Here is a 27,274-nt window from a genome sequence, read left to right as displayed (position 1 = left end):
GACGTACATGGTGTTGCACAAGGCATTTGGGGCAGGGTGGGAGCACAGAGAGCCTGGTGAAACACACTAAGGTTCTGCTTTTAAGGGTGCTTTAATGTAATGCGCCCACCCCTGGCTTCAGCTGTGAGGAATTCCCGAGTGATCTTTTAGTCCTTGAAATGAAAGAGGAAAGAATATGTGTGGGTAAATTGGTAAAATGAACATCCTTTTTCTTCGTTTGTAGCCCCGAGAGAAGGGCAGGATGCGTTTCCATAGGCTGCAAAATGTGCAGATTGCCCTGGACTTTCTAAAGCAGCGACAGGTAAGACCATCTCATGCTTTCCCCATTCTGCTGGGGAAAGGTGGCATTATATCTGATTTAAGGATGTTCTCATGCTACTAGTAAAAATGCTAAATCTGACTGAGCCAGTTCTGGGTCTTAACTTGCAGATGAGCAATTTCATTGTGTTTGAACAAATCATTTAGTTGTCCTTACATAGAACTTGTGACCTACTTGAGAGGGACAGTGTTCATGAACAAGAATGCTAAAGATGGAACCCTGTGGGCCCACTGTAGTTGGGAGTCAAAATGAAGATGAAACTTAAACCAGCAAAGACGATGGGAAAAAATGTGTAGCATCACAAAATGGTACATTGTCATGGGTTATTGGATGCTACATCAGGCCCGAGACAAGTCTTAGCTGCTTTTCAGTTATGACTTAAAAAATGGTTTTAATAGAGTATAAAATTACAGCAGACCTAGGAGGGAGAAAGACATTTTTTCCTTTGCTAGAAAAGGAAGACAACAGCATATTTTTAGACATAGGAGGAAAAGCCAGTGAAGAGAATAAGATTGGGAATTGGGAATGAGTATGATTAAGTCATAGAATGTTTGCTATGCGGGATACCTTATAGATCTATTAGTCAGTTTCTTCATGTTATAGAATATAAGATTGAGATCTAGTCAGCTGAAGTGACCCTCCCCAAACCATCAAGTTAGAGCAGACTTTGATGGGGCTTCTCTGACATGTGGGTTAGGGAATTTCCCTGTTCACGCTGGATTCTGCACACCTTCCTTCCTCCCATTGTTGCCTAATTGATGGAAACAAGTCCAGAGATTGAGCGATGAGAACCAGAACACAGCTGTTTGGTGTGCTGTATGGTGTGGTTAACCTTGAAAAGAAAAATGACTCTTGTTCTGAGAGGTAGGGAGCAGGACAGAAAAGAGCGATGAAAATACAGAGGTGGCTTGTGGTAGGGAGGAAGATGAATGAGGGAGCCAAAGGATTCATCTCTTTAGAGTGAGCTGTATGGAAAAGATTTTTGGTATAGCTAGGGTTGCCAAGCAACAGCAAGGGTCAACATGACATTAAATAGTATGCATATTTTTGGAGTCAACTCATTTTTGTTATTCTTATCAGCAGTTCTCCTTACTTGGGGCAATTGTCTTTCTTTGTGCTTCTATAGTAATTTTTTAATATAACATTTATCACTTTATTGTTATTTCTCTCTCCCAATGCACTATAGACTCTGTGAGGAGAGGGAACATGATTTTATTCAACATTGTAATTTTAGCACCCATCATAATGAATAGTTCCTAATTGACATTTAATAAAGTATTTTTTGAAAATAATCAATTGAAAATGGTAGAAGTGGAGGTTGCTGAGCCATTCCCTAGAGGAAGCAGCATTGAAATGTCTATGATAGAGTTAGGGAAACCCTGAGGGGCCTTCAAGGACAAAATAAAGTAAGAAATGATTAGTTAGAAGTGTAAAAAAGGCCAAAAAGCAAATTTGATGACTATAATAGAATGAAAATGTGAGCAAGTGTGAACTGTGAATTCAGAGAAGGATGGGGGTCTCCAGAGCAGTTCTCAGTAGTGGTGAGGTCCGAGTTGTAGCTGTGCAGGTGGCCAAAGCAGAGTAAAATGAAAACCTTCAGAATTGAATTGGCTGGCAAACTGTGCAGAGAGTGTACATTTGGGGCATCAGCAGGATTGCTGAATTACCAAGAAGATGGCAGGTAATGAGGGAGAAGAAGAGAGTAGGAGTCAGGTACTGAGGTCATTAAGGAAAGGTTAGTAGAGATTAGAAGCTGGTCTGACTGAGGGGTTATACTTCCCGGTAAAAGGGCAAACCTGATGGTGGGACTGAGGAATGTGACTGTGGCTGGTACTGCCCACCCACCAACTGTGGGTTGCTTGTGACTGGTGAATAGAAAACCGAATTCTTAGACTGGATAGGCAGGTACTCCCACCTCTGCCCCACACCCAGTGAACAGAAGAGGAGACTTAGACACAGAAAAGGGGAAAACTTGCCCTGATGAACATTTGCGTCATAGGGAAATAAGGCTTCTATTGGAGAGGTCACAATCTTCAGAGGCACAGATTTCATTTCAATGGAAGAGATAAGGAGAGGACAGCTCAAGGACTGTTTCACAGTTGAACAGGAGCTCCATGAGGGGGTGACAGAAAAGACTAACAAGGTTGAGGTGGAAGTAGGGTAGTTTACCCAGTATACACATAGTTTTAAAATCCCATGCCACAGGAAACTTCTCGGTTTCAAGCACACTAGGATAGTTGGAAGCCCTGTGTACCTGTGCACATTGTGTTGTTGGATTGAGATTTTAATAATGCAGGGATGGGAGGCATGACAGATAGGATTATTTATGACAAGGGAGGGAAAATAGAGGTGAGAGCAGGCCAGAAGACTGGTGAGGGAGAAGAGACGTCTCTCTTAACTTCAAAAAAGAAGAGAAAAGAAGTCAGGGTCTGATGACTGAATTTTTAAAAAAGCATTTTAGAATACTATGTGCTTACAAGGTTGCTTTACTAATGGAAATGTGAAATGGTCAAGCCATTCCAGGAAATAATTTGACAGTTTATTATAAAGCTAAACATAAACCATATGGCCCAGCAATCATACTCCCAGGAGTTTGCCCTACAGAAATGAAACCATATGTTCACACAAAATCTTCACATGTGAATGTTGGAACTTTATTCATAATTGCCCAAAACTGGAAATAACCCACAAGTCCTTCAGTGGATGAATAAACACATCATAGTGTGTCTATACAATGGAATACTGCTTTGCAGTGAAAAGGAGCAAATTATTGATTCATGCAACAACTGAATGGGAAACTCAAGGGCATTATTATGCTGAGTGGAACAAAACAAAACAAAACCCCCAAGCCCCCAGTACCAAAAGGTTACTTACTGTACGGTTCCCTTTATATGACACTCTGGAAAAAGCAAAGTAGCAAAGTGAGGTTCTAGGAACAGATCAATGGTTGTCAGAAGTTAGAGGAGTACAGCAGGGTTTGACTACAAAGGGGGTGGCACAAGGGACTTTTTTGGGATAACGGGACTGTTTTGTGTGGGGGGTACATGAATTTGCATATGTGTTGAAACTCTAAGACTCTTATACCAAAAAAATAAATCAACTATATATCAATGGTGAAAATATGTAAAAATAAAATTAAAAAGTCCCAGAGCTCTGAGACTGATTTTTGTTTCTTTTTTCAGGTGAAGCTAGTGAATATTCGCAATGATGACATCACAGATGGCAATCCCAAGCTGACCCTAGGCCTGATCTGGACCATTATTTTGCACTTCCAGGTAGGGTCTGTGAAGTTTGGGGCTCCTGTTGCTTGGTTTGGATACAACCTACAAAGTTGCACTGCCTTCTCAGGCAGAATGGAGGTGTCCTTCTCTGTGGGTGGGCTTGGAAGGAAAATTAAGGTTGACCTGGAGACAAACTTTACCTAAACCCAGAACTTTTTAATTATTTGCATGATGAAGTGGAGGAATTTTTTACCAGTCTGTGTTTTGACCTGTCTTTGGCAGTCTGGTTATTAGAAATTTATTTATTGAGCCAAGTCAAAATTGTTTTTTTTTTTTTTTTTTTTTTTTTAAGGGACTCAGGGTATGAGGTGGGAGAGATGTTGGTTCGAAGCTTTAGAAAAGTGGCATGGAGGTTTATAATCCTGCTTTGAATGTAGACTTTTCTTCATCTCTAATGATCTTTAAACCAGTCTAGTTAAATGTAGCACCGTAGTAGCTGGGTTTGTGTATGTATTCATAAGCACAGCCTCATATCACACCCACAAACAGTGGTCATATGGCCTTCCTGTTGCTCTCTCGTCCTAAAATGGGAAATTCTTTTAAAGTCTGTGTTGCTACTGGAAAAGAACTGCTCTATTTTATTTTATTTTTTTTTTTTAGAACAGTACTATTTTTATAAACAGACTGTTCTTTTAAGTCACGCTAAGTCCGACCAGACAAAGTGATTTCTCAGCTCTCCAATACCCAGTTTGCTGCACACTAGGATGATGGATTAAAGGGAGCACTCCTTCAGCAGTTGGGAAAAGGCTAGTAAGTAACTTAAGATACCAACTCCCAGGGTGTGACCCCCCTATTTGGAGAGTTACCGCCACCTTCTGGTTGAAGGCAGAATAGCAGGTGTCAATTCCTAAGACCCTGAAGAAAATTCTGAGAAGTCTTGTTTCTTGGGGCTCTGGTTTGGAGCCAGTGCTATCACTCTTCAGCATGCGTAGGGTTAGGAATGTGTGGAGGTATTTTTATGGAATCACAGGGTGTTTTCAGGCAAGCTTTAAATATATGGAGAACCAGGAACATGAAGTTGGTAAGTGGAAACAAGAATTTTGATGAGCTTTCATGGAGTTACCCCCTAAGAATTCTTTTTTGTTTGTTTGGTACTGGGATTGAACCCAGGGGCATTTTACTGCTGAAATACATCCACAGTCATTATTATTATTATTATTATTATTATTATTAATTATTATTATTTTTTTATTTTGAGGCAGGGACTTGCTAAGTTGCCCAGGCTAGCCTCAAACTTGCAATCCTCCTGCCTCAGCCTACCAAGTTGCTAGAATTATATGAATTACCACCACACCTGGCACTCCCTTGGAATTTTTTCTTTTTTCAAAAGGACATTTTTTTAATACCTTTATTTTAAATTTATTTATTTTAACGCAGTGCTTAGGATCGAACCCAGTGCCTCACATATATTAAGCAAGCGCTCTACCACCGAGTTACAGCCCCAGGCCCCTCCCTTGGAATTCTTTTTGTTGTTGTTATTGTTCTAATTAGTTATACATGGCAGTAGAATGCATTTTGACACATCATATGTGAATAGAATGTAGCTTCTCATTCTTCTGGTTGTATATGATGTAGAGATACACTGGTCGTGTAATCATATATGCACATAAGTTAATAATGTCTGATTCATTTTACTATCCTTCCTACTCCCATACCCCTTCCCCTTTTTTCACTCCCCTCTGTCTAATCCAGAGTACCTCTGTTCTTCCACAGCCCCACCCCCAACACTTTATTGTGAATTATCATTTGCATATCAGAGGAAACATTCGGGCCTTTAGTTCTTTGGGATTGGTTTATTTTGCTAAGCATGATATTCTCTAGCTCCATCCATTTATTGGAAAATGCCATAATTTCATTCTTATTTAAAGCTGAGTAATAGTCCATTGTATGTATATATGCACATTTTCTGTATCCATTCATCTGTTGAAGGCACCTAGGTTGGTTCCATAGTTTAGCTATTGTGAATTGAGCTGCTATAAACATTGATGTTACTGCATCGCTGTTGTATGGAATGGAACCACCATTTGACCAGTTATCCCACTTCCTTGGAATTTTTATCAACAGAGGAGAGTTTTTAAATTATTATCATTATTATTATTATTTTGCCATACTGGGGATGAACCCAGGAGTGCTCTACCACTGAGCTATAGCACCAACACTTTAAAAAATTTTTTTGAGATAGTGTCTCACTGAGTTGCCAAGGCTGGCCTCAAACTCTATCCTTCTGCCTCAGTCTCCTGAGTTGCTGGGTTTACCGGGGTGTGCCACCACACCTGGCATGAGGAGGTTGTTTTTGTTTGTTTTTGTTTTTTGGCCACAAACCTGCCGTCATTGTATACCCAAGGTATTCTCCTACGCAGGAGGTAATATCCACTGTTTCTGTTTACCCTGATGACAACTAAACTAAGGGGCAACAGAATGAACCCTGAATCAGTTAATTAAAACTTTTCTGTGACAGAGAGGTGGAGGTAGTGACGTGGTTCCTTTTCTAAACAGCTCTACCAGGAAAACTTTTTTTTATCCTCTCTCCCTCTCCCCACCTCCCTCCCTCCCTCCCCCCTCCCTACCCCCACCTTGTTAAAAATTTTGTCATAGGCTGTTGGTATATCTCTGTGGTAGAGTGCTTGCCCAGCATGCTCCATGCCCTGGGTTCAGTCCCCAGCACCACCATGGAAAAATAATGGCTATGAAAAAATTCAAACATTCATAAAACTAGAGAAATTGGTACAAAGAACTACCACGTACTCCTGATCTAGCTCAATAATTATTAACTCATAGTAATTAAATATTATTTCATCTAAATCCTGATCCACTTCTCAAATCTCAGCTGGTTATTTTGAAGAAAATCCGAGACCTCACATAATTTCATCTGTAAATATTTCAGTGTGTATCTGAAAGAAATGGACTCTTTATCTAAGCAAACCACAATACTGTCACACCTTAAAAATTAACACTTTCATAAAATTATCAAACATTCAGATATTCCTAATTGCCTCTTTAAAAAAAGTAGTTTTGGGGTTTGGATCAGAATCTGAACAAGGTTTATCTGTTGTGTTCTTTCTCTCCTTTTCCCCCTTACAGTTAGTTGAAGAAATGAGGTCTGTGTCTTAGAAGGTTTGTTAAGATCTCTGAGATTGCTCCTAAAACTGTCCTCCATCCATTCCTGGGTTGTATTGTCCATAAAGCAATGGCTTAGCTGTAGACCCAAGGCCTAGTCACATCAGGTTAAATGTTTTTTGCAAGGCTGGTGGTATTGTGTGCTTTTGTTGCTGCACATCAGAATGTATATAATATCTCTTGTCTGTCTTAGGGATGTTAAGATTGGTAAGTGGGTTCAGGTTTTATCAATTGGATCCATTCATCCTATGTTCCCTATTAATGATAACATATAATAGTTTTAGTAGCTACTGATCATCATTTCTAGTTCCCTTATTTCATTAGAAGTTGAAAAATGGTGATATACAAATTCTGTTAGTCCTTTTTCATTGTTCAATAGGTGTACTTCTGTAAGGAAGAATTACCTCATCAGCTACCCTGAGGGATAGTTTCTATGGGAAAGGCAAAACAAATGAATCTATCTTTCCCTCTAGTTAGTTTTTAGAATAATTAGTTGACTCCCTAAGATTCTCCAAAGGTAACCAATGAAAGTTTCTATATTGACCTTTGTGTTTTTAGTGCCTCTACAACTCATGGATTTTTAACAGACTCAATATGTTTTAATCAACCTAGTTATCATTTCTTCCTGATACTCAAGTAGCTGTATCTTTGACAAATATGAGCTTTTTCAAGTTAACTCTGAATCTTTTGGCACGACCCCAGTGGTCTTTGATAAGTCTTTGCCTTTATTTCTTATGTGGTGAGATGTCTCAAACTCTTTCTGTGTATTTCCTGTCCCAAGCCTGAAATTCTGAATTTCTCCAGGGAACCATTTCCTTATTTTAACCACAGTCTGAGTGCTGCCAGGTTGCTCACTGTTTCTAGGCTTTGACTTTATATTATTCTTTTTTTTCTTAAACTGAAATTCCTTATTTTAACAACAGTAATATAATTATCCTCTTTTCCATCCACACACAATCATAAATATTGTATGTGATCAACATGACATCAGTGTTACCATTAACAGTATGTACATAGAAATTTACAATTCTTTGCAGTTCTTTTGTCCTTAAAACATTTTAGTCATTTGACATAATTTCTCTGTTTTGTTAAATCACCAATTCAGTAAACAAGTAGGTTTAGTTGTGTTCATTTGCTTTCAGTCTTTAGGGATTGCTTTTTTTCCCTTTTGTTTTATTTTACACTATGTAGATCATTTACATTGTTCCAAAGGGAAATTTAAAACAGTGAATACAAAGTAGATTCAGACAAGTCTAACTTCTATCTCTACCCCCTCTACTCTGTTTCTTCTTTTGACTATAGTTGCTTGTTTTAAAGCATATTTTTGGTTATTATTCTGTTGATGGTTTATTTTAGGAAAATAATATTTTATAGAACTTCATTTTTTAATAGCTATAAGAACTCCACTATTGTGTAATTTATACACCATAAAGTTAACCCATTTTAATTGTTTAATTCATTGCTTTTATGATTGTGGTGTAACCATCACCGTAATCCAGTTTTGGAACATTTTCATCATCAGAGTAAAATCTCTCTTGTCCATTTACAGTTATTCCCCACTCCCATCACTAGCCTAGGTAACCACTAATCTATTTTCTACCCCTTTAGATTTCTCTATTCTGGCACTTTATATAAATGGAATCATCTGATTTGTGGTTTTTTGTATCTGACTTCTTTCAGTTAATAATATTAATATTATTAAATTATTAAGTAATAATAATAAGTAATATAGTATTTTTGAGCTTCATTCATGTTGTAGAATGTATCAGTACTTCATTTCTTTTCATTGCTGAATGTGTTCTGTTGTATGGGTATATCATATATTTTGTTTTTCTCTTCAGGAGTTGATGGACATTTGGGTAGTTTTTTTTTGGGGGGAGTGCTATTATAAATAATGTTGATATGAATATTTTTATAACAGTCATAGTGTTAATACATGTTTTCATTTCTCTCGTGCGTATATCTATTAGCTGTTCTCACTTAGCTCACATTCTATATAAAGCCAAACAGAAATCCAGAGTAGAGCTGTCAAATGTTAGGAGATCAGTAAAATAGTCATCATAGCCAGTGTCTGTTGTTAGTGTCGTTAGTGAAGTAGGAGAATGATGTGCGCGCAGACATAGCGGTGGTTGTCATCTCAAGGGAGTAATCTGGTAGGATAGGCTGGTTCCAGAATAAAAATTTGCTACTACCTCTGAGACTGGTGGTTTATGGATTTAAAATGCTTTAATTAAGTCCTAAATGGTAGGGGTTTTCATGGGCTTAGAAAAATGTATGATCATTGTATTATAGTCATCTTTGCAATTAAACAGATGTGGGGGATATACTGGTGGTTGAACTCAGGGTCACTTTACCACTGAATTATATCCCCACTTTTTAAATTTTTTATTTTAAGATGCCTCTCTTAAGTTGCCAAGGTTGGCCTCAAACTTGTGAATCTCCTTCCTCAGCCTCCCAAATCACTTGGATGACAGGTGTGCACTACCACTTCTGCCTCTAAAAGATATTATCAGTCCTTTGTAGTACGATATTAGTTTTCCAGCTTGCAAATATATTTTTGTTTTGTTTGTACTGGGTATTAAACCCAGGGGTGCTTAACCACTGAGCCACATTTCTATTCAATTTAGCAAGATAGGGGTCTTGCTAAATTGCTTTGGGGCTCCCTGAGTTGCTGAGGCTTGCCTTGAACTTGTGATCTTCCTGCCTCAGCCTCCCAGGTGACTGGGATTAAAGTTGTGTGCCACTGTACCTTGCTCAAATGTTTGTTAAATACAAGCGTGTATTTATAGCATTCTGAACGTTAGGAAAAAAATTCAAAGAGTTCAGATAAAGGTTGGTCTTAGCTGGTTAGGCTTGAGGTCTGTATTTTTGTGCACAATGGCATTTAGTGTTGGCATATAGATGAGATGCCATTTGTGTTTGTGGAATAAATGAATGAATTCTTTACTCTAACTGTCTCTTTGGGAGTAAATGTGTCTCTTGTGGCAGTAAAACTGTCTCTTGTGGGCAGTAAATGGTTAACTTGAAAAAGTCAAAGAAGAGGTCATGAAGAGTAGGTATACCCCAAATCTGCTTTTCTAGAAGGCAGCAGGCCCTATGTTTAGGGCCCAGGCTAGGTGAGAAAAAGTTCCGGGGGAAAGTTTTGTGATCAGAGTTAATTTAGGAAAAAAAGTGAAAGCATCCCATAAGAAGGGAAAGCAAGCCACCAAACCTTGGATCTTGGAATATATATCTACTTTCCTTAGAACCCAGTCAAGAAAAGAGTGTATTATATATTAGGGTTCCCCTGAGGTCTGGGGATGTCTCATAACTTTTATCTTGGAAATAATTGGAAAGTAAAGGGATTTACTATAGATCAGGCATTGATCTATAGTACTTTATAGTCATTATTTCATTAACCCTGTCTACCACACCATTAAGTAGGTGGTAGTGTCCACATTTTACAGGTAAGGAAACTGAATCATCTATTAAATTAGTTAAAAAACTACTTAGCTTCTAAGTTAACCAAGCTGGGAATCTGAACTTGGTTCCATGCTATTGAAATCTCTCTTCTGTCCAAGACCAGTTTTTCTTTGGAGCAGGAGGAAATGAGGGCCTACTGTGTCTGGTACATGTAGAAATTTTAAAAAGACAAGACTCACAGAAGTAGATATGCTAGGCTTCTCAGAAAGCTTACAGTTGTAGTAGTTATATTAAGCCACTGACTCTCTTGCCTGAGATGATCAGTTTTAGGAATTTTTGGTTTGCTTGTATTTAATTTAAAAAATTCATGTTTAGGCCTTGGAGTGTGTGACTTAAGAGTTCCCTAGTTTTGCCAGCTGTGGTGGCATATGCCTGTAATCCCAGCAACTTGGGAGGCTGAGGCAGGAGGATTGTAAGTTTGAGGCCAGTCTCAGCAACTTAGTGAGACCCTGTCTCAAAGTAAATGAAAAGGACTGGGAATGTAACTCAGTGGTACAGTGACCCTAGGTTCAATCCCTGGTTCAGAGAAAAAAAAAAAAAGAGTTCCCTAGTTCCCATTTTCCTCATTGAAGGTAGCTGCTGAGAGAACTTCATGTTGTAATGTCAGGCAGGGGCTTTGCTGATTAAGTGATTTGCTGTCCTGAGTTTTCATGCCTTTTTCCATTTCTTGCTGTAGTTTATGGTGGCCATAAGATGGTGCTGCAGCTCTGCCATCAGCCTTCAGGAAAAGGCTTGAGAAATGCCTGCCTGCTGCAGTCTGCAAGCATCAGAAGGGACTGTTTAGGGAGATGTTGTTTAGGACTTCTCCTGTTGAGGAGGACATGGTTTAATTAAGTGTTTAAGGTGGTTAAGAGCTGTGCTGGTAGAGTCATTAAGGATTACACAGAGCCGGGCTGACTGCTTCCCTCTTCTGCTTGGTCTGGATCTGTGGTGTAGACTAAACTGCAGCCAAGTGTGGTGGTGCCCTGTACTACTTTGGAGACTGAGGCAGGAGTATTACTTGTAGCCAGGATTTAAAAAAAAAAAAAAAAAAAAAAAAAGTTGGGCGTGGGGGTGCAGCTCAGCACAGAGCACTTGCCTAGCATGTGCACCGCCCTGGGTTCATCCCCAGCCCTGCAGCAGGTGGTCACAGGAACAAAGAATAGGGAAGAAACACACATGACCTCTTCTACTCCATTCAGGGCTGTTTAGGTTGTAGTGTTTTCTCATCTGTCAAATACTATGCTGAACAAATTGAGGTGGAGTAATCTAATTGCTATCACAGGATGATTTTAAGTCCAACTTTTAAAATCTAGATTGGACTTTCTTCCTATTGCAGTTTGAGTAAAATTCACCTGTGCCTCGTGTCAGTTTCTTTCTCCCACCTGGCAGCAAGTATTACCTCTTTGTTGCAGAGTCCAGGTGCCAGTTCAGAATGGCAAGTTCCTGTTTCATTCAACTGAGTTCAGATTTCCATTTCTATGGCAGTTAGAAGGTGATGTAACACACATGGTGTCAAAGTGAAAAGTCTTAAACAGAAGTTCATGTCTGGCTTTGCCACTTCCTCGCTTGTATCTTGGGCACATTAATCAACTTTCATGAATCTCAATTTCTTTACCTGTAAAACGTTAAGTGATAGTTTTGACCTCACATAGTTACTGTGACAATTAAATGCGATAATCCATGTATGTAGCTTCTTATAGTGATTGGCATATAACAGGTATGAAAAAAATGTTATTAGTGACAACACCACGATCAATGATTACTGTTGAATGTTTGTCAAATATTATTTGTTGGCGTTCTCTCTTGTGTTTGTAAGCAATACCCTTTCCATCAACCTTTCACATATACTCAAAATCAATGTCCAGGTGTCATTAGCCAGCATTTTTCTTTCCTATTTTTAGGGAAAAGGAAGGAAGTAAATGCTACTTGAGGCTAGATCTTTAAAACCTGTGTTCCTTTTTTTTCACTGTGTGGAGTAGGCTCTAGTTTCTCTTTGGGTTAAAATTTGATTAAAATAATTGTATTCTGACATAAAGAAATTGAGAATTTGTCTATCTTTCCTGATATTTTCCTTTACTGGACACCTTAGTGCAACAATTAAAATCTACTTCATTTCATAGTTTGGGAACCATAATTGCAGCTTCTCCAGCCCTGATTCTCCTTGGCCCTTCCCTTCCCTTGCTTCCAGCCAAGCTGGCTTGCTGTTTCCCTCTGTGATATTGTTCTCCTCCTCCTTCCTCCACGTTACCTCTCTTCCTTTCCCCTCCCTTTTCCATTTACTCTTACATTTCCCCCTCCTCCTCACCCTCCCTAATTTCCCCCCTCCCCTTGTTTCTAGCTCCTTTTTGCTTTCTGTTTGTGTTACTGAGGGCAGTGTTCCAATTACCTCATATTTGGAGAGAGGAAGCTGCAGCCAATCCGGTTTCTGTCTGCTTTTAGGTCAAGTGATTTCTGAACTGCAGTGAGATGCTTTGAATTTGTCTTGTTGCAGCTCTGAGCCTGTAAGATGGCTGTCTGAATCGGCAGCGGCTGGAAGAGACAGAGAGAGGCGGGGAGGGAGGGAGAAGAATTGGAGGAATTGCCGGCATAGTGCATGTTTTTAAATGTGCATCAAATCCGATGAAGCCAAGGTTGGAATTTCTCTGGCATCCCAGGACTTGCTTAGTTACGTTTTTGCTGAGATCAGGAGAGGAAAGAAATGGGAAATTCACTGGGCTGTGTTAAGGGACCGAAAGAGTCAATAGCTGTTCCTGAGAAGGCTCCAATATCTCCAAAGAAAAGGGTTCGATTCAAAAGGAAGTGGAGGGGGAAGAAAGTCCAGACTCCAGAAGCATCTCACGAGGAAGAACCTTTGGAAGGAACTGGAGTCATTAAAGAGACTGAAACCTTAACGAAGTTAACAGTGAGTCTCCAAAAAGAGGACGGAGTGGGAGAGGTAGAGTGTCTCCCTTCAGACATTTTGCTGCGTGAGGACTCAACCCCCAACTCACAGGTGGGTGATCAGGGGATGATCGTGCAGGTGAAGGAGAGATTCCAGGGGGAGATCCAGACTGCTCATCTTTTGTTAGAGAATGAGTCATCAGTTGCTGGAGGGGTCTGGGATTCCCTGGAAGAGGGGATGACTGTCATTGCTCACCTGCTTGATAACCCAGCGGAAAGGAACTGTGAGAAGTCGGTGAGCCAACTGGTGGAATTTCCGAGGACAGCATCCTGCAGCAGCAGGGCTGTGCTTCTGCCTTTGCAAGGAGAGATTGCAGTGGAGAGAGGAGGCACTCTACTTGGATTTCGCTGCAACACTTTGCCTGGGACAGTCAACCCCCCTGACACAAGAAATGAAGACCAACTTTCAAAGGGCTGGAGTGAGGAGGGAGGAACCAAGAGTACTTTGAGTGTCCCTCAGATAGGTTCCTGGAATGCCAAATGTTCTGTTCTTTCCTCACCTCTGGACCAGTTGAGAGGCCCTAGGCACACAGAGCCTGCCCATGTGGGTCGGGTGCCCCCACAGGGTCCCAGACTGCCTGCTTCTCAGAGTGATTTATCCATCAGTGGCGTAACTGTGAGCATTTTGCCTTCCTCCTCTGGCTATGGCAGTGATGGACTGCACTTACATGGGATCCAGCCTAAAGAAACGGAACCTGAAAAGAGCTCCACATCCTTCTCAGAAGAGGAGGGTACCCTTTCTTTGGAGGCAAGCCACAACCCCTCATGGGGTCTGGAGGAGGTAGGTGGGCATGTTCAAGGGCAATCAAACTGTGATTTGGATTCCTGACCCTAAAGCCTGTTAAGGTGGAGTGGTGAGCAGTGAGGATCCTCGTGCTGCTCAAACTCACCCCCTTGTGAGGTGCTGTGAGTTGGTGACTGCCAGGGCTTGGCAAGAAGAATCTATTTTGGATCTGTCCCTTGGTGCTTGAAACCAAGTCTTGTCGTCTCCAGGGAATCCCAGCTTCGGTTAGCCATGAGGCATAATTGCTAGATCTGTGTGGTGGGTTTATCTTTCAAGATGGAAAACTAGATAATCCTTGCCCTCAGGGATACTGTTTGCCTGCTTCAGGAAGTTATGGAATAGCACAGGGAATGACAGGGAGGTCCAGCTGAATCTCTGAAATGAATGTGGAGAGGGGCGAAGTATGTGTGTTGAAGGGGTGTGGGTGAGGCAGCTTGCTCTTCTCCCTGGAAAGCCATGTTTGTACTAGAGCTGATGCAGTCTCCTCCGGAGGAGAAGCCTCTAGTGACAGCACTCATTCAGTGTTTGTATGGAGGGTGAAGGCTCATCTTCCTTTGGTTCCTAATTCCAGGATTAGAGGAGGGGGCATGGAGTTATCCAGGGACCAATTGAGAGGCAGAGAGAGGTAGGTTAGGGTGCTTTGAGAGTTCAAGGCTAGAAAAAGTTTGTTTTGTGTTTGAACTTATTTAGGGCTCTAGTATGTTTTGTTTGTGAGGTATGTAGGTGACGGTAGTAGTTGCTGTGAATGTTTCCAAGGGTCAAGACTGAAGTGAGAATTCAGAGATATGGACACTGAGATAAGGACCCTGGGTGGCATGTCTGGCATGTGGACATTGTATGGATAGTTGAAGTTATAGCTCAAATGTGGCTAAGGAAGTTATGTTGGCATGTTGGTCTCTGTATTAGAGTAAATAAAAATTTTTAGGATCTCTGGGTTGGTAGAGTGCTTGCCTTGTAAGCACAAGGCCCTGGGTTCAATCCCCAGCACCACAAGAAAAGAAAAGAAAAGAAAAAAGAAAAAGAAAAAAACTTCAGGATCTCAAAGCAGCTAGGTGGAAGGTGAAGTAGGACTTTCTTTGGATAGCCCATATGGGCAGGTGATACTATATACCTGCCCTGATACGTAATAGAGTCCTCCTGCTTGTCACCAACATCATGAAGCTAAGGAGAGACACACATTGTAAGCTGATGTGTGCTTAAGAGTTTCCTCCTTAGGGAGAGATTCTCCCATGGATAGGCCCATTTCATTTCCCTTAACACAGAGTTTGGAGATTCCCAACAGTGTGAAAAAAGGTGGCCATTGAAACGTATCTGTTATATGAATGGGAAAAAGGGTACGGGGGCCTCAATAAAAATGGGTATATGTGTAAGCACAAACCTGTATTATGGTAAGAGGGAAGACCGACCATTGGGATGGGGCGTAAAAGTATTTGGATTTCATAAGGTAAGAGGGAATGTCAAGGTCACATTTGTTTTTATTTATTTATTGATTGATTGATTGTGGTGATGGGGATCAAATCCAGGGCCTCATCATGTTAGGCAAGTGCTCTACCACTGGGTTACCTCCCCAGCCCTCCAAAGTCAACTTTTATCTTTGCATGGAGCAAATGTTGAGTAGTTGGGGATAAAATTACCTGCTAAACTGGTTTCTCTCTTAATACCACTGCCACTGAACTTGATATTCTGGAGTCATCATAATAATATAAGATACATGCTCATAATTGAGTGAGATTTTCAGAAAATTTGGAGTGGAAAATATTAGGATCTCATAGATAATAGACCATAAGTAGCAATGGCACTTTTTTATGAGCTGGGTCTCCATGCTGGGAAGAAAATTTCTGCATGACTGCCTGAGGAGTCTTTAAAGATTGGTGGGAAAATCCTTTGAACCATGATCTGTAGTTTGACAGGATCGACAGTGGTGTGATATGGTTCGGTGTGTGTCAAGTTGGTATAGGGCATTTTCTGGGCAGCTAACCTCTGCATCCATCTCTTCTACTCTTTCAGTGCAAACACAGCCAGACTATGGAGATACAGCCAAGGATGAAAAAAACTAAGTAATTGAATCTCAGTGCAGATACCTGGCATGTTTCTGAGTCTCTATGTTTATCGTGTGATATAAGAACCATGGAGAGACCATTCTATATGACATAAGAAGTAACTTTTCAGGATAAGTGTGAAATTCCTTCAGAGTGAAAGTTCTTACAGCCAATGGACCCTAACCCTTATAGGAAGAACTGTATCTTCAGGGAATCGCTCTCCTCATTAGCAGGCTACTAATAGGCCTTGAAGACAGCAGCATTCAGAGGGACAGAGGGCAGTGTGTTCTGACACTGCAGGCTCCTGTGCATGTAAGTTGAGACTCAAGGCTAGTCTGGAGAAGTGGGAACATAGGACAGACATGAGAAGAGCAACTCCTTCCTAAACAGAAGTATGCATGCAATAAAAACGTTAAATCTTTTTAGGTGCTTGTTTTGTTTTTAATATGTCAGAGTAGTGACCCTCCTCAGAAAATAATTCAAGTTGCAGAGTGGTGATGGACCTTCCCCTACCTTGAGCCATGTTCTCTCTCCTGTTGATTAATCGTCTAGGGCTTGTTCATGGGAGTGGGACCAGATTATGGCTAGACATAAGTTGCTTGGTGGGTTTTGGAGTTCTTCAGGATATTGAGAAATGGTAGCTGATTCTAATTCTTGCCAAATGTGAAATTTGAATAATAGAAGATAAATTTGGTCTTCTTTCCTATTCATCTGGTACAGTTGATACATCCCTTGTCAGGAAATGGTTAATGCAGAGCAAGATGACAGAGGGCAGCTGACAAAAATGGCTTTCAGAATGATAAGTAGACTAGGATTTGGAGCAGGGTGGGAAAGGCTAATAGCCGTTATACTTTGATGCCAGACAAAGGCCTTCTCTTGCCCATTTCTTCTTTCAGGATTCCTATCCCCAGCTGCCATCAATATGCATAATACCTGACTCATTTGAACAAGAAATTTGTTGAAAATCCCTTCCTCCTCCCCATCTTGGCTCTTAGCACCAATCTCTTGCCGCATTGTTGGTGGATTAAATTGAATGAAGAATTAACTCTGTACCAGTGTCCTTGCTACATAACTTAGATGAATAGTCCCATTTCTCCTCTGTAATTATAGGGAAAGTTTTTTTTTTCTCTACTAATACTCACTTCGTATTATAAGAAGAAAGCAAAACTAACCATGTAGTATTATTCGAGGGCTGTAGAAATTAAAGTAACTGTTAGAGCTTTGTTCAAGAAAGGATTTTGGGGGCTGGGGTTGTAGCTCAATGGAAGAGTCCTTGCCTAGCACATGTAAGATACTGGGTTCAATCCTCAGTACCACATAAAAATAAACAAACAAATGGATTGTACCATCTACAACTAAAAAAATTTTTTAAAAGAAAGGATTTGTTTCTTTTTCAAAAAATTTTACTTAATCAAAAATATTACTAAAGAATCATTACTTTTAGGTGTAATAATATTATTGTGGTTATATTAAAAAGTAAAGAGCTAGCTACTGAAATGTTTACAGAAGAAATAATATGTGTGGATTTGCTTTATAATAATAGGCCATGGTGAAGTGGGTGGAGTGTGGATGAAGCAAGATAGCTGAGTTGAGAGTGGTTGAAACTGTGGGATGTGTACTTGGGGCTTATTCTATGGTCTGCCACTTTTTATATATATTACAAGTGGGAAGTTAAAATAAATTGTATGCAAACAAATATAATAATAATGATAGAATTATTATATAATGCATATACTGAGAAAAGGTTAATATCCAGAATGCATGAAGTGTTATATAGATAAAATGGCCAAGGGTATAGACACAGATTGGCTGGATTTGAATCCCAACTCTGCCACTGACTAGCAGGGTGCCTTAGGCAAGTTACTTCTCAGTGCCACAGGTTCCTCATTTGTAAACTGAGGATAAGAGTAGTTTATACTTTATAAGGTTATTGTGAGAATTACATGAATTAATACAAGCACAATAAATATTACTCATTAATATTATTTAAAGAATCTCTACAAATAAACAAGAAAAAGATAGATACCCTTGTAGAAAATAGTGGAAAGCCAAGGAATAAGCAATTCATAAAAAAAGGAAATTCAGGGATCTAAACGTCCAAACAACAATCAGATACTATTTTATACCCATGAGACTGGTGAAAAAAATAAAAAGTCTGAAAATATGGCAAGGATAAGTTTGCCAATATTTAGTAGAATTGAAAAATACCCATATCCTGACATAGGCTTTCCATTGTAGTTTGATTCCCTTGCGAGACCTCCAAGACTGAATTTGAATAATGAAAGGAACATCCCCTGAACTTCACCTTACTCTCATATTGGTCATAAACTACTCCCCACAAATATAGAGCCATTCATTCTCTTTAGCTGGGTATTTGTAATGAGCTCCACTGCACTGTGCCCTCACCACTTCTTCAATGGAAATTTTCAAGGTCTGATGCCTTTTCTGTAGTGGGATGAGGTCAGCTAGAAATGTCAGGATATGAGAATCAAGATGCTCCGAACATCTACTGTCATCTTCTGAGACTTACATAGACTTACAAAATTCAGATCCTCTGTCTGGTATTACAACTCCTCCATAATATATCTAATCTTTTCTTCTGTCTGTTCCCAACTTGAACTTTGGAGATTTAACCATCTACTTTTCTTTTTTCAAACTTCTCTGAACATCCAGTCTTTCTTTATATCTCTTTTCTACCTGGAATTCTTTTTCCCTTTCTTTTTGTCTGTTCTATAATATCTTTTAATGATGAGTTTATTTATTTTTTATTTTTTTTGTCAGTACTAGGAGTAGAACCCAGAGCCTCACACATGTTGGGTAAGCTTTCTATCACTGGGCTGTGTGATGATGAGTTTAAATCATACTTGTTCAAGAAATCTTTTTGATTACTCAAACCTACAGTAATTTTCCATTCTACTGAGATTCTCTATTAGATATTACTATTATTATTGCTCAAATTGCATTAAATTACATATAATCTTTCATGTGACCAGTGACATATAAAGAAATATAAGGAGTGCTTTTTCTTCCAGACATTAGCCTCCCCAAACATATTTTCATTGTGTTTGACTTCTCATAGTCTTTTTGTTGGATTCCCAGTGAGGTTATAGTCAGATCATGAAAAAAAGATGAATGTATGTGTACCACCATATGCTAGTTCAACCAGTATCAGTTTTTGTGGAAATCAACCAACATAATCTGTTTAAAAAAAAAAAGAAAGACCAAAAATTCAATAAAGTTTTAGTTATTGTCCTTGGAATGACCACCTTCAGATTTGAAGTATTGAATGAAATAATATACTGGGTTCAGTCCTCAGTACCACCCCAAAACAAACAAAACAAAAAAACCCAGCTTAAACACAGTTCCTAAAACCTAGCAGTTGCTTGAAAAATGATAGAATAACTTCATGTACAACCAGATAAATGAAAGTTGTACCCCATTTGTGTACAATGAATAAAAAAAAAAAAAGAATGAATAAACAGTGTGTGACATTTTTTCCTCCATGTTGCCTGTCAGTAGGGTTAAGACATTGTTCAGTAAATCCTTATTCAATTTTTAGGAAACATTAAGTTTTTAGGAATGCTTCAAAGAAGAAATTAACCAGGTCTTGGGAAGTGTGGGATGAAAGGAAATTCAGGTGAATGCTTATAGTTTCTGGCATGGTATTGAGGCTGTCTTCTTCCCAAATGACTTCCTACTAACTCACTGAAACTGAAGCTAAATATGTGCATTTGGGAGATTAAAGTAAATGCTTCTGTACAACTCAAAGCTCAGCACTGGGTGCACGTATCACATGTAAGTTATTACAAGAAAAGATGGACAAAAGCCAAATTTAATTAACAAGATGGTTGTGATGATAATCTCATTTTTTGCATCCAGTTTACAATCTAGGAAAAATTCTAATCCAAATAGAGTATCTTTCTTTTTTTTTTTTTAATTTATTTTTATTGTAAACAAATGGGATACATGTTGTTTCTGTTTGTACATGAAGTAAAGGCATACCATTTGTGTAATCATACATCTACACCGGGAAATGGTGTTTGATTCTTTTTGTTATTTTTTTCCTTCCCCCCACCCCTCCCACCCCTCTTTTCCCTCTATACAGTCCCTCCTTTCTCCATTCTTGCCCCCCTCCCACCCCCCATTATGTGTCATCATCTGCTTGTCAGTGAGATCATTCGTCCTTTGGTTTTTTGAGTTTGGTTTATCTCACTTAGCATGATATTCTCCAATTTCATCCATTTGCCTGCAAATGCCATAATTTTATTATTCTTTATAGCTGAGTAATATTCCATTGTGTATATATATATATATATATATATATATATATATATATATATATATACACACACACACCACAGTTTCTTTATTCATTCATCCATTGAAGGACATCTACGTTGGTTCCACAATCTGGCTATTGTGAATTGAGCAGCTATGAACATTGATGTGGCTGTATCTCTGTAGTATGCTGATTTTAAGTCCTTTGGGTATAAGGCCGAGGAGTGGGATAGCTGGGTCAAATGGTGGTTCCATTCCAAGTTTTCTGAGGAATCTCCACACTGCTTTCCAGAGTGGCTGCACTAATTTGCATCCCCACCAGCAATGTATGAGTGTACCTTTTTCCCCACATCCTCGCCAACACCTATTCTTGCTAGTATTCTTGATAATCGCCATTCTAATTGGGGTAATATGGAATCTTAGGGTAGTTTTGATTTGCATTTCTCTTATTTCTAGAGATGTTGAACATTTTTTCATATATCTGTTGATTGCTTGTAGATCTTCTTCTGTGAAGTGTCTATTCATTTCCTTAGCCCATTTGTTGATTGGATTATTTGTATTCTTGGTGTAGAGTTTTTTTAGTTCTTTATATATTCTGGAAATTAGTGCTTTATCTGAAGTATGAGTGGCAAAGATTTTCTCCCACTCTGTAGGTTCTCTCTTCACATTGCTGATAGTTTCCTTTGCTGAGAGAAAGCTATTTAGTTTGAATCTATCCCAGTTATTGATTCTTGCTTTTATTTCTTGTGCTATGGGAGTCCTGTTAAGGAAGTCTGATCCTAAGCCGACATGTTGAAGATTTGGACCTACTTTTTCTTTTATAAGATGAAGGGTCTCTGGTCTGATTCCAAGGTCCTTTGATCCATTTTGACTTGATTTTTGTGTAGGGTGAGAGATAGGGGTTTAGTTTCATTCTGCTGCATATGGATTTCCCATTTTCCCAGCAACATTTGTTGAAGAGGCTATCTTTTCTCCATTGCATATTTTTGGCACCTTTGTCTAGTGTGAGAAAATTATATTTATTTGGGTTTGTGTCCATGTCCTCTATTCTGTACCATTGATCTGCCTGTCTGTTTTGGTGCCAATACCATGCCATTTTTGTTATTATTGCTTTGTAGTATAGTTGAAATTCTGGTATTGCGATACCCCCGTTTCACTCTTCCTGCTAAGGATTGCTTTAGCTATTCTGGGTTTCTTATTCTTCCAGATGAATTTCATGATTGCTTGCTCTATTTCTGTAAGGTACATCATTGGGATTTTAATTGGAATTGCATTAAATCTGTATAGCACTTTTGGTAGTATGGCCATTTTGACAATATTAATTCTTCCTATCCAAGAACATGGGAGATCTTTCCATCTTCTAAGGTCTTCCTCAATTTCTTTCTTCAATATTGTGTAGTTTTCATTGTAGAGATCTTTTACCTCTTTGGTTAGATTGATTCTCAAGTATTTTATTTTTTTGAAGCTATTGTAAATGGAGTTGTTTTCCTCATTTCCTTTTCAGATGTTTCATCGCTAGTGTATAAAAATGCTTTAGATTTATGAGTCTTGATTTTATAGCCTGCTATTTTGCTGAATTCATTGATGAGGTCTAGAAGTTTTCTGGAGGAGTTTTTTGGATCCTCTAAATATAGAATCATGTCATCAGCAAATAGTGACAGCTTGAATTCCTCTTTTCCTATTCATATCCCTTTAATTTCTTTAGTCTGTCTAATTTCTCTGGCTAGAGTTTCAAGGACAATGTTGAATAGAAATGGTGAAAGAGGACATCCCTGTCTTGTTCCCATTTTTAAAGGGAATGCTTTCAGTTTTTCTCCATTAAGAATGATGTTAGCCATGGGCTTAGCATAAATAGCCTTTACAATGTTCAGGTATGTTCCTACTATCCCTATTTTTTCTAGTGTTTTGAGCATGAAGGGGTGTTGTATTTTGTCGAACGCTTTTTCTGTGTCAATTGAAATAACCATATGATTCTTATCCTTAAGTCTATTGACATGATGGATTACGTTTATTGATTTACAGATGTTAAAACCATCCTTGCATTCCAGGGATGAACCCCACTTGATCGTGGTGCACGATTTTCTTAATATGTTTTTGGATACGGTTTGCCAATATTTTGTTAAGGATCTTTGCCTTAACAAAGATCATCAAGGATATTGGTCTAAAATTTTATTTCCTTGATGTGTCTTTGCCTGATTTGGGTATGAGGGTGATATTAGCTTCATAGAATGAGTTTGGTAGGGTACCCTCCTTTTCTATTTCCTGGAATTCTTTGAGAAGTATTGGAATGAGTTCTTCTTTGAAGGTCTTGTAGAACTCGGCTGAGAATCCATCTGGTCCTGGGCTTTTCTTGGATGGTAGGTTTTTAATGGCTTCTTCTATTTCATTGCTTGATATTGATCTGTTTAAATTGTGTATGTCCTCCTGGTTCAGCTTGGGAGGAGCATATGTCTCTAGAAATTTGTCAATGTCTTCGGTAGTTTCTATTTTGTTGGAATACAGATTTTCAAAGTAGCTTTTCATTATGTTCTGTATCTCAGTGGTGTCTGTTGTGATATTTCCTTTTTCATCACGAATTTTAGTAATTTGAGTTTTCTTTCTCCTTCTCTTTGTTAGTGTGGCTAAGGGTTTGTCTATTTTGTTTACTGTTTCAAAGAACCAACTTTTTGTTTTGTCAATTTTTTGAATTGTTCCTTTTGTTTCAATTTCATTGATTTCAGCTCTGATTTTAATTATTTCTTGTCTTCTACTACTTTTGCTGTTATTCTGTTCTTCTTTTTCTAGAGCTTTGAGCTGTAATGTTAGGTCATTCAGTTGTTGACTTTTCATTCTTTTCTTGAATGAGCTGCATGCAATGAATTTTCCTCTTAGTACCACTTTCATAGTATCCCAGAGATTTTGATATGTTGTATCATCGTTCTCCTTGACCTCTAAGAATTTTTTTTATCTCCTCCCTGATGTTTTCTGTTATCCATGTTTCATTTAATAGCATATTATTTAGTCTCCAAGTGTTGGAGTAATTTCTGTTTTTTTATTTTGTCATTGAGTTCTACTCTCAGTCCATTATGATCTGATAGAACACAAGGCAGTATCCCTATTTGTTTTTTGCATTTACTAAGGGCTGCTTTGTGGCATAACAGATGGTCTATTTTCGAGAAGGTTCCATGTGCTGCTGAGAAGAAAGTGAATTCGCTTGCTGATGGATGGGATATTCTATATATGTCTATTAAGTCTAGGTTATTGATTGTGTTATTGAGTTCTGTGGTTTCTTTGTTTGGTTTTTGATTGGAAGATCTATCTAGTGGTGACAGTGGTGTCTTAAAGTCACCCAGAATTATTGTGTTGTGGTCTATTTGATTCCTTAAATTGAGAAGGATTTGTTTGATGTACAGGGATGCACCATTGTTTGGGGCATATATATTTACTATCATTATGTTTTCCTGATTTATGGTTCTCTTAAGCAGTATGAAATGTCCTTCTTTATCCCTTCTGACTAACTTTGGCTTGAAGTCCACTTTATCTGATATAAGGATGGAAATCCCCGCTTTTTCACTAGGTCCATGTGCATGGTAGGTTTTTTCCCATCCTTTCACCTTTAGTCTGTGGATGTCTTTTTCTATGAGATGAGACTCTTGCAGGCAGTATTGTTGGGTCTTTCTTTTTAATCCATTCTGCCAGTCTCTGTCTTTTGATTGATGAGTTTAGGCCATTAACATTCAGGGTTATTATTGAGATATGATTTGTATTCCCAGTCATTTGGGCTTATTTTTGGTTTTTAAGTTGGCTTGGTTTCTCCTTTGAGTGGTTTTTCTCTAAGGTAGTTCCTCCCTTTGCTGACCTCCATTGTTGTTTTTCATTCCCTCCTCATGGAATATTTTGTTGAGAACATTCTGTAGTGCAGGCTTTCTATTTGTAAATTCTTTTAACTTTTGTTTATCATGGAAGGATTTTATTTCATCTTCAAATCCGAAGTTAGTTTTGCTGGGTATAGGATTCTTGGTTGGCAACCATGTTCTTTTAGAGCTTGAAATATGTCGTTCCAGGCCCTTCTAGCTTTTAGAGTCTGGGTTGAGAAGTCGGCTGCTGTCCATATTGGTTTCCCCCTATATGTAATCTGATGCTTTTCTCTTGTGGCCTTCAAAATCCTATCTTTATTTTGAATGTTAGGCATTTTCATTATAATGTGCCTTCATGTGGCCCTGTTGTGATTTTGTGCATTTGGTGTTTTGTAAGCCTCTTGTATTTGATTTTCCATTTCATTCTTCAGGTTTGGGAAATTTTCTGATATTATTTCATTGAATAGATTGTTCATTCCTTTGGTTTGTATCTCTGTGCCTTCCTCAATCCCAATAATTCTTAAATTTGGTCTTTTCATGATGTCCTATAGTTCTTGGAGATTCTGTTCATGATTTCTTACCATCTTCTCTGTTTGGACAACTTTATTTTCAAGATTAAATATTTTGTCTTCATTGTCTGAGGTTCTGTCTTCCAAGTGGTCTAGTCTTTGGTGATGCTTTCCATTGAGTTTTTTATTTGGTTTATTGTTTCCTTCATTTCAAGGATTTCCATTTGGTTTTTTTTTTTTTTGAGAATCTTTATCTCTTTGTTGAAATGATCTTTTGCTTCCTGCAGTTGCTCTTTCAACTGCTTATTGGTATTATCATTCATTGCCTGCATTTGCTCTCTTATCTCATCCTTTGCTTCACGAATCATCTTAATCATGTATAATCTGAAGTCCTTTTCTGACATTTCTTCTAACATACTGTCATTGGATTCTATTAATAAGAATCTAGATTTGTTTGGATTATTTTCTTCCCTTGTTTTTTCATGTTGTTCATGTATCTTCCCCTCTAGCAGTGCAGATCTGGGGTATTGCAGATTTTCCCCTAGCTTATAATGGCCCTATAGGTCTCCAAAACCCTTTCTTTAAGGGGAGATCAATATTAGTAGTGCCCAATTCAGACACTATGCAATCCTAGACCAAATAACTCCTATGAGGACATTTACAATATTGTCATAATAAGTAGAATGAGTTCAAATATTATCTTTGGTAAAACAAACAGATTTGCAATAAGGTCTGCAGTTTCTAATGGAGAGAACAGAGAGGATGCAGAGGGATGTAGGATGTAGCTGTTAATGGGATAAGAAAAGAATATACAGAAGTTCTAGATAATAGAAAGGGTGAGAGTATAATCAAAAGAAATTGGATGTTGGCATGCAAAAAGGGAGAAAGAGACTCTGAGAGAACAGGTAAACAAAAGGAAAAGAGAGCAAGAAAAGTAAAGAAATAAAAACTTAAAATTGTTCAATACGAAGAAAAAAGAAAATCTACACTATAACAGTCATATAGTATTTAAACCTCCCCGTCTTCAGTAGCCTGAAGCATGAGAGGTCCCTGACAATTAGCTTCAAGTCTCCAGCAGGCGTCTCAGGATGGGATTTTGTCCCACCTAAAGATTGGAGCTATGGCTTCCAGGATGGCCGCTGTGACTTCGAAATGTGTTGGCAAATAGGGAGCTGCAGCTCAGGGTGTGGACATGGTCAGCTGGAGGTCCTGGAGTTGGGATGCTGTTGGTCTGGCAGGGGTCTTGGAGGTCAGATGTTTTTGGTATGGTTGTGGGATCCTGGAGGCTGGGTGCAATCAGTTGGTCTGGGGTCCCGGTGATAGGGCGCAGTCAGTTGGTCTGTGGGTCCTGGTGGCAGGGAGCAGTCAGTCGATGTGAGGTCCCCAGAGGCAGGGAGTGATTGGTCGGGCTGAGGGATCCTGGAGAAGGGGCTCAGTCAGTCCGGCCAGGGGTTCTACAGCGCTTGGCTGTCGTCTCAAAATGGCGGCAGCCACGTGTAATCAAATCTGCAGGTACTGTCACAGCGAACTTCCAGGCAAGAGCAGGCAACTGGCGCTCCACTGGCAGTTGGCGATCAGTTTGCTCACTGTCCTCGGATGATCGGGAGGTGAACCTCGTGCGTTGGGTGATAGATAGGTGTAAGGCAGGTGATGGATAGGCAAGAGACAGGCAAATGGTGGATGATAGGCGCCTGCCAGTGAGCAGTCTGCACTCAAAAAAGGTGTGATATGCTGGCAGACTGCAGGTGATCACAGTAGACAAATGGGGTAAACACCAGGGGATTGATAAGCAGCAAAAACTGTCTCACCAAGAAACAGATATCCTCTGCTTGAAACCGGAGTTACGAAGCAACAAGGAATGCAGCCTCCCTCTAGTCCGCCATCTTGGATCTCTAGAGTATCTTTCTTTTCCTTGAGAGAGCTAAATATTTCCCTGTCTCATTATAGCTGTGTTGAAAATCTGAAGTAAAACTATTCATAGAAGTAGTTTCAGTGCAATAAACAAAAACACTGTAATTGACAGGTAGGAGATGTCATCAGAGAGGTTAGGTGTGGTTATACCAGAAATACAATATCAGTTAACTAACTATACTTTTTGTTTTTGGTAAAGAGCCCAAATATTCAGATCTCTTTTTTCTTATTGAAATTCTATCCATTTTTACATCACCAAATCTATTTCCTGTTCCCAACAATGTTTTGCCTTCTTAATATGTTCATGAAACAGCTAGCATGGATGGCTTTTAGCCGTTAAAATAGGCAGCTAGAAATGTTAGGGGGAACAGTAATAGAATTGGAAGTAGGAAGTACTGTTTATACTGGGCTCAAAGGATGATGGCTTGGGCACCATGAGCATTATTGGGTCCTTAGCATGACTTTTCCCCCCCATAATGTTCTTAGAATTGATTGAATTTTATGGAATTAATTCATGCTGATCACACTTGTGAGACATTGATGTGCATTAATTCATTTACAAAGTGAGTTTTAACTGCCAATCCTGAGTATTTGTATTAACTACTCAGTACACTTTATTGCTTTAGGGTATCTATGTGGGAAACAAATAGTAATTTGAAGATTGTCAGGTGAACCTGGAGTCAGAACAGAGAGGTGATAGGTGGAGGACTGATTTGCAGGATGATCTTAATAGCTGGCATCATCAAAGTGTGATAGCATGATTTCTACTGTAGGAACGTACCTCTTGAGGGCATGAGAACCCTCTGCCTTTGAATC

The 27,274-nt window shown here is 39.0% G+C and overlaps 1 protein-coding gene across 15 annotated transcripts in view; it reads left to right on the top strand.

Moving 5' to 3' along the window:
* Positions 1 to 27,274, top strand: part of Macf1 (microtubule actin crosslinking factor 1) — a 336,255-nt gene that overhangs the window by 138,200 nt on the left and 170,781 nt on the right. For all 15 annotated transcript variants that reach the window (XM_047537702.1, XM_047537610.1, XM_047537575.1 and 12 more), the window contains 2 exons: positions 224 to 301; positions 3,502 to 3,594. In XM_047537702.1, coding sequence (XP_047393658.1) covers positions 224 to 301; positions 3,502 to 3,594 — 171 coding nt within the window. The remainder of the gene's footprint in view (positions 1 to 223; positions 302 to 3,501; positions 3,595 to 27,274) is intronic.

The sequence above is a fragment of the Sciurus carolinensis genome, chromosome 1, assembly GCF_902686445.1.
Source record: "Sciurus carolinensis chromosome 1, mSciCar1.2, whole genome shotgun sequence".
In the NCBI taxonomy this organism is placed as follows: domain Eukaryota; kingdom Metazoa; phylum Chordata; class Mammalia; order Rodentia; family Sciuridae; genus Sciurus; species Sciurus carolinensis.
Note: the sequence above shows the minus strand (reverse complement) of the source record. Positions and strands in the feature narration are given on the sequence as shown.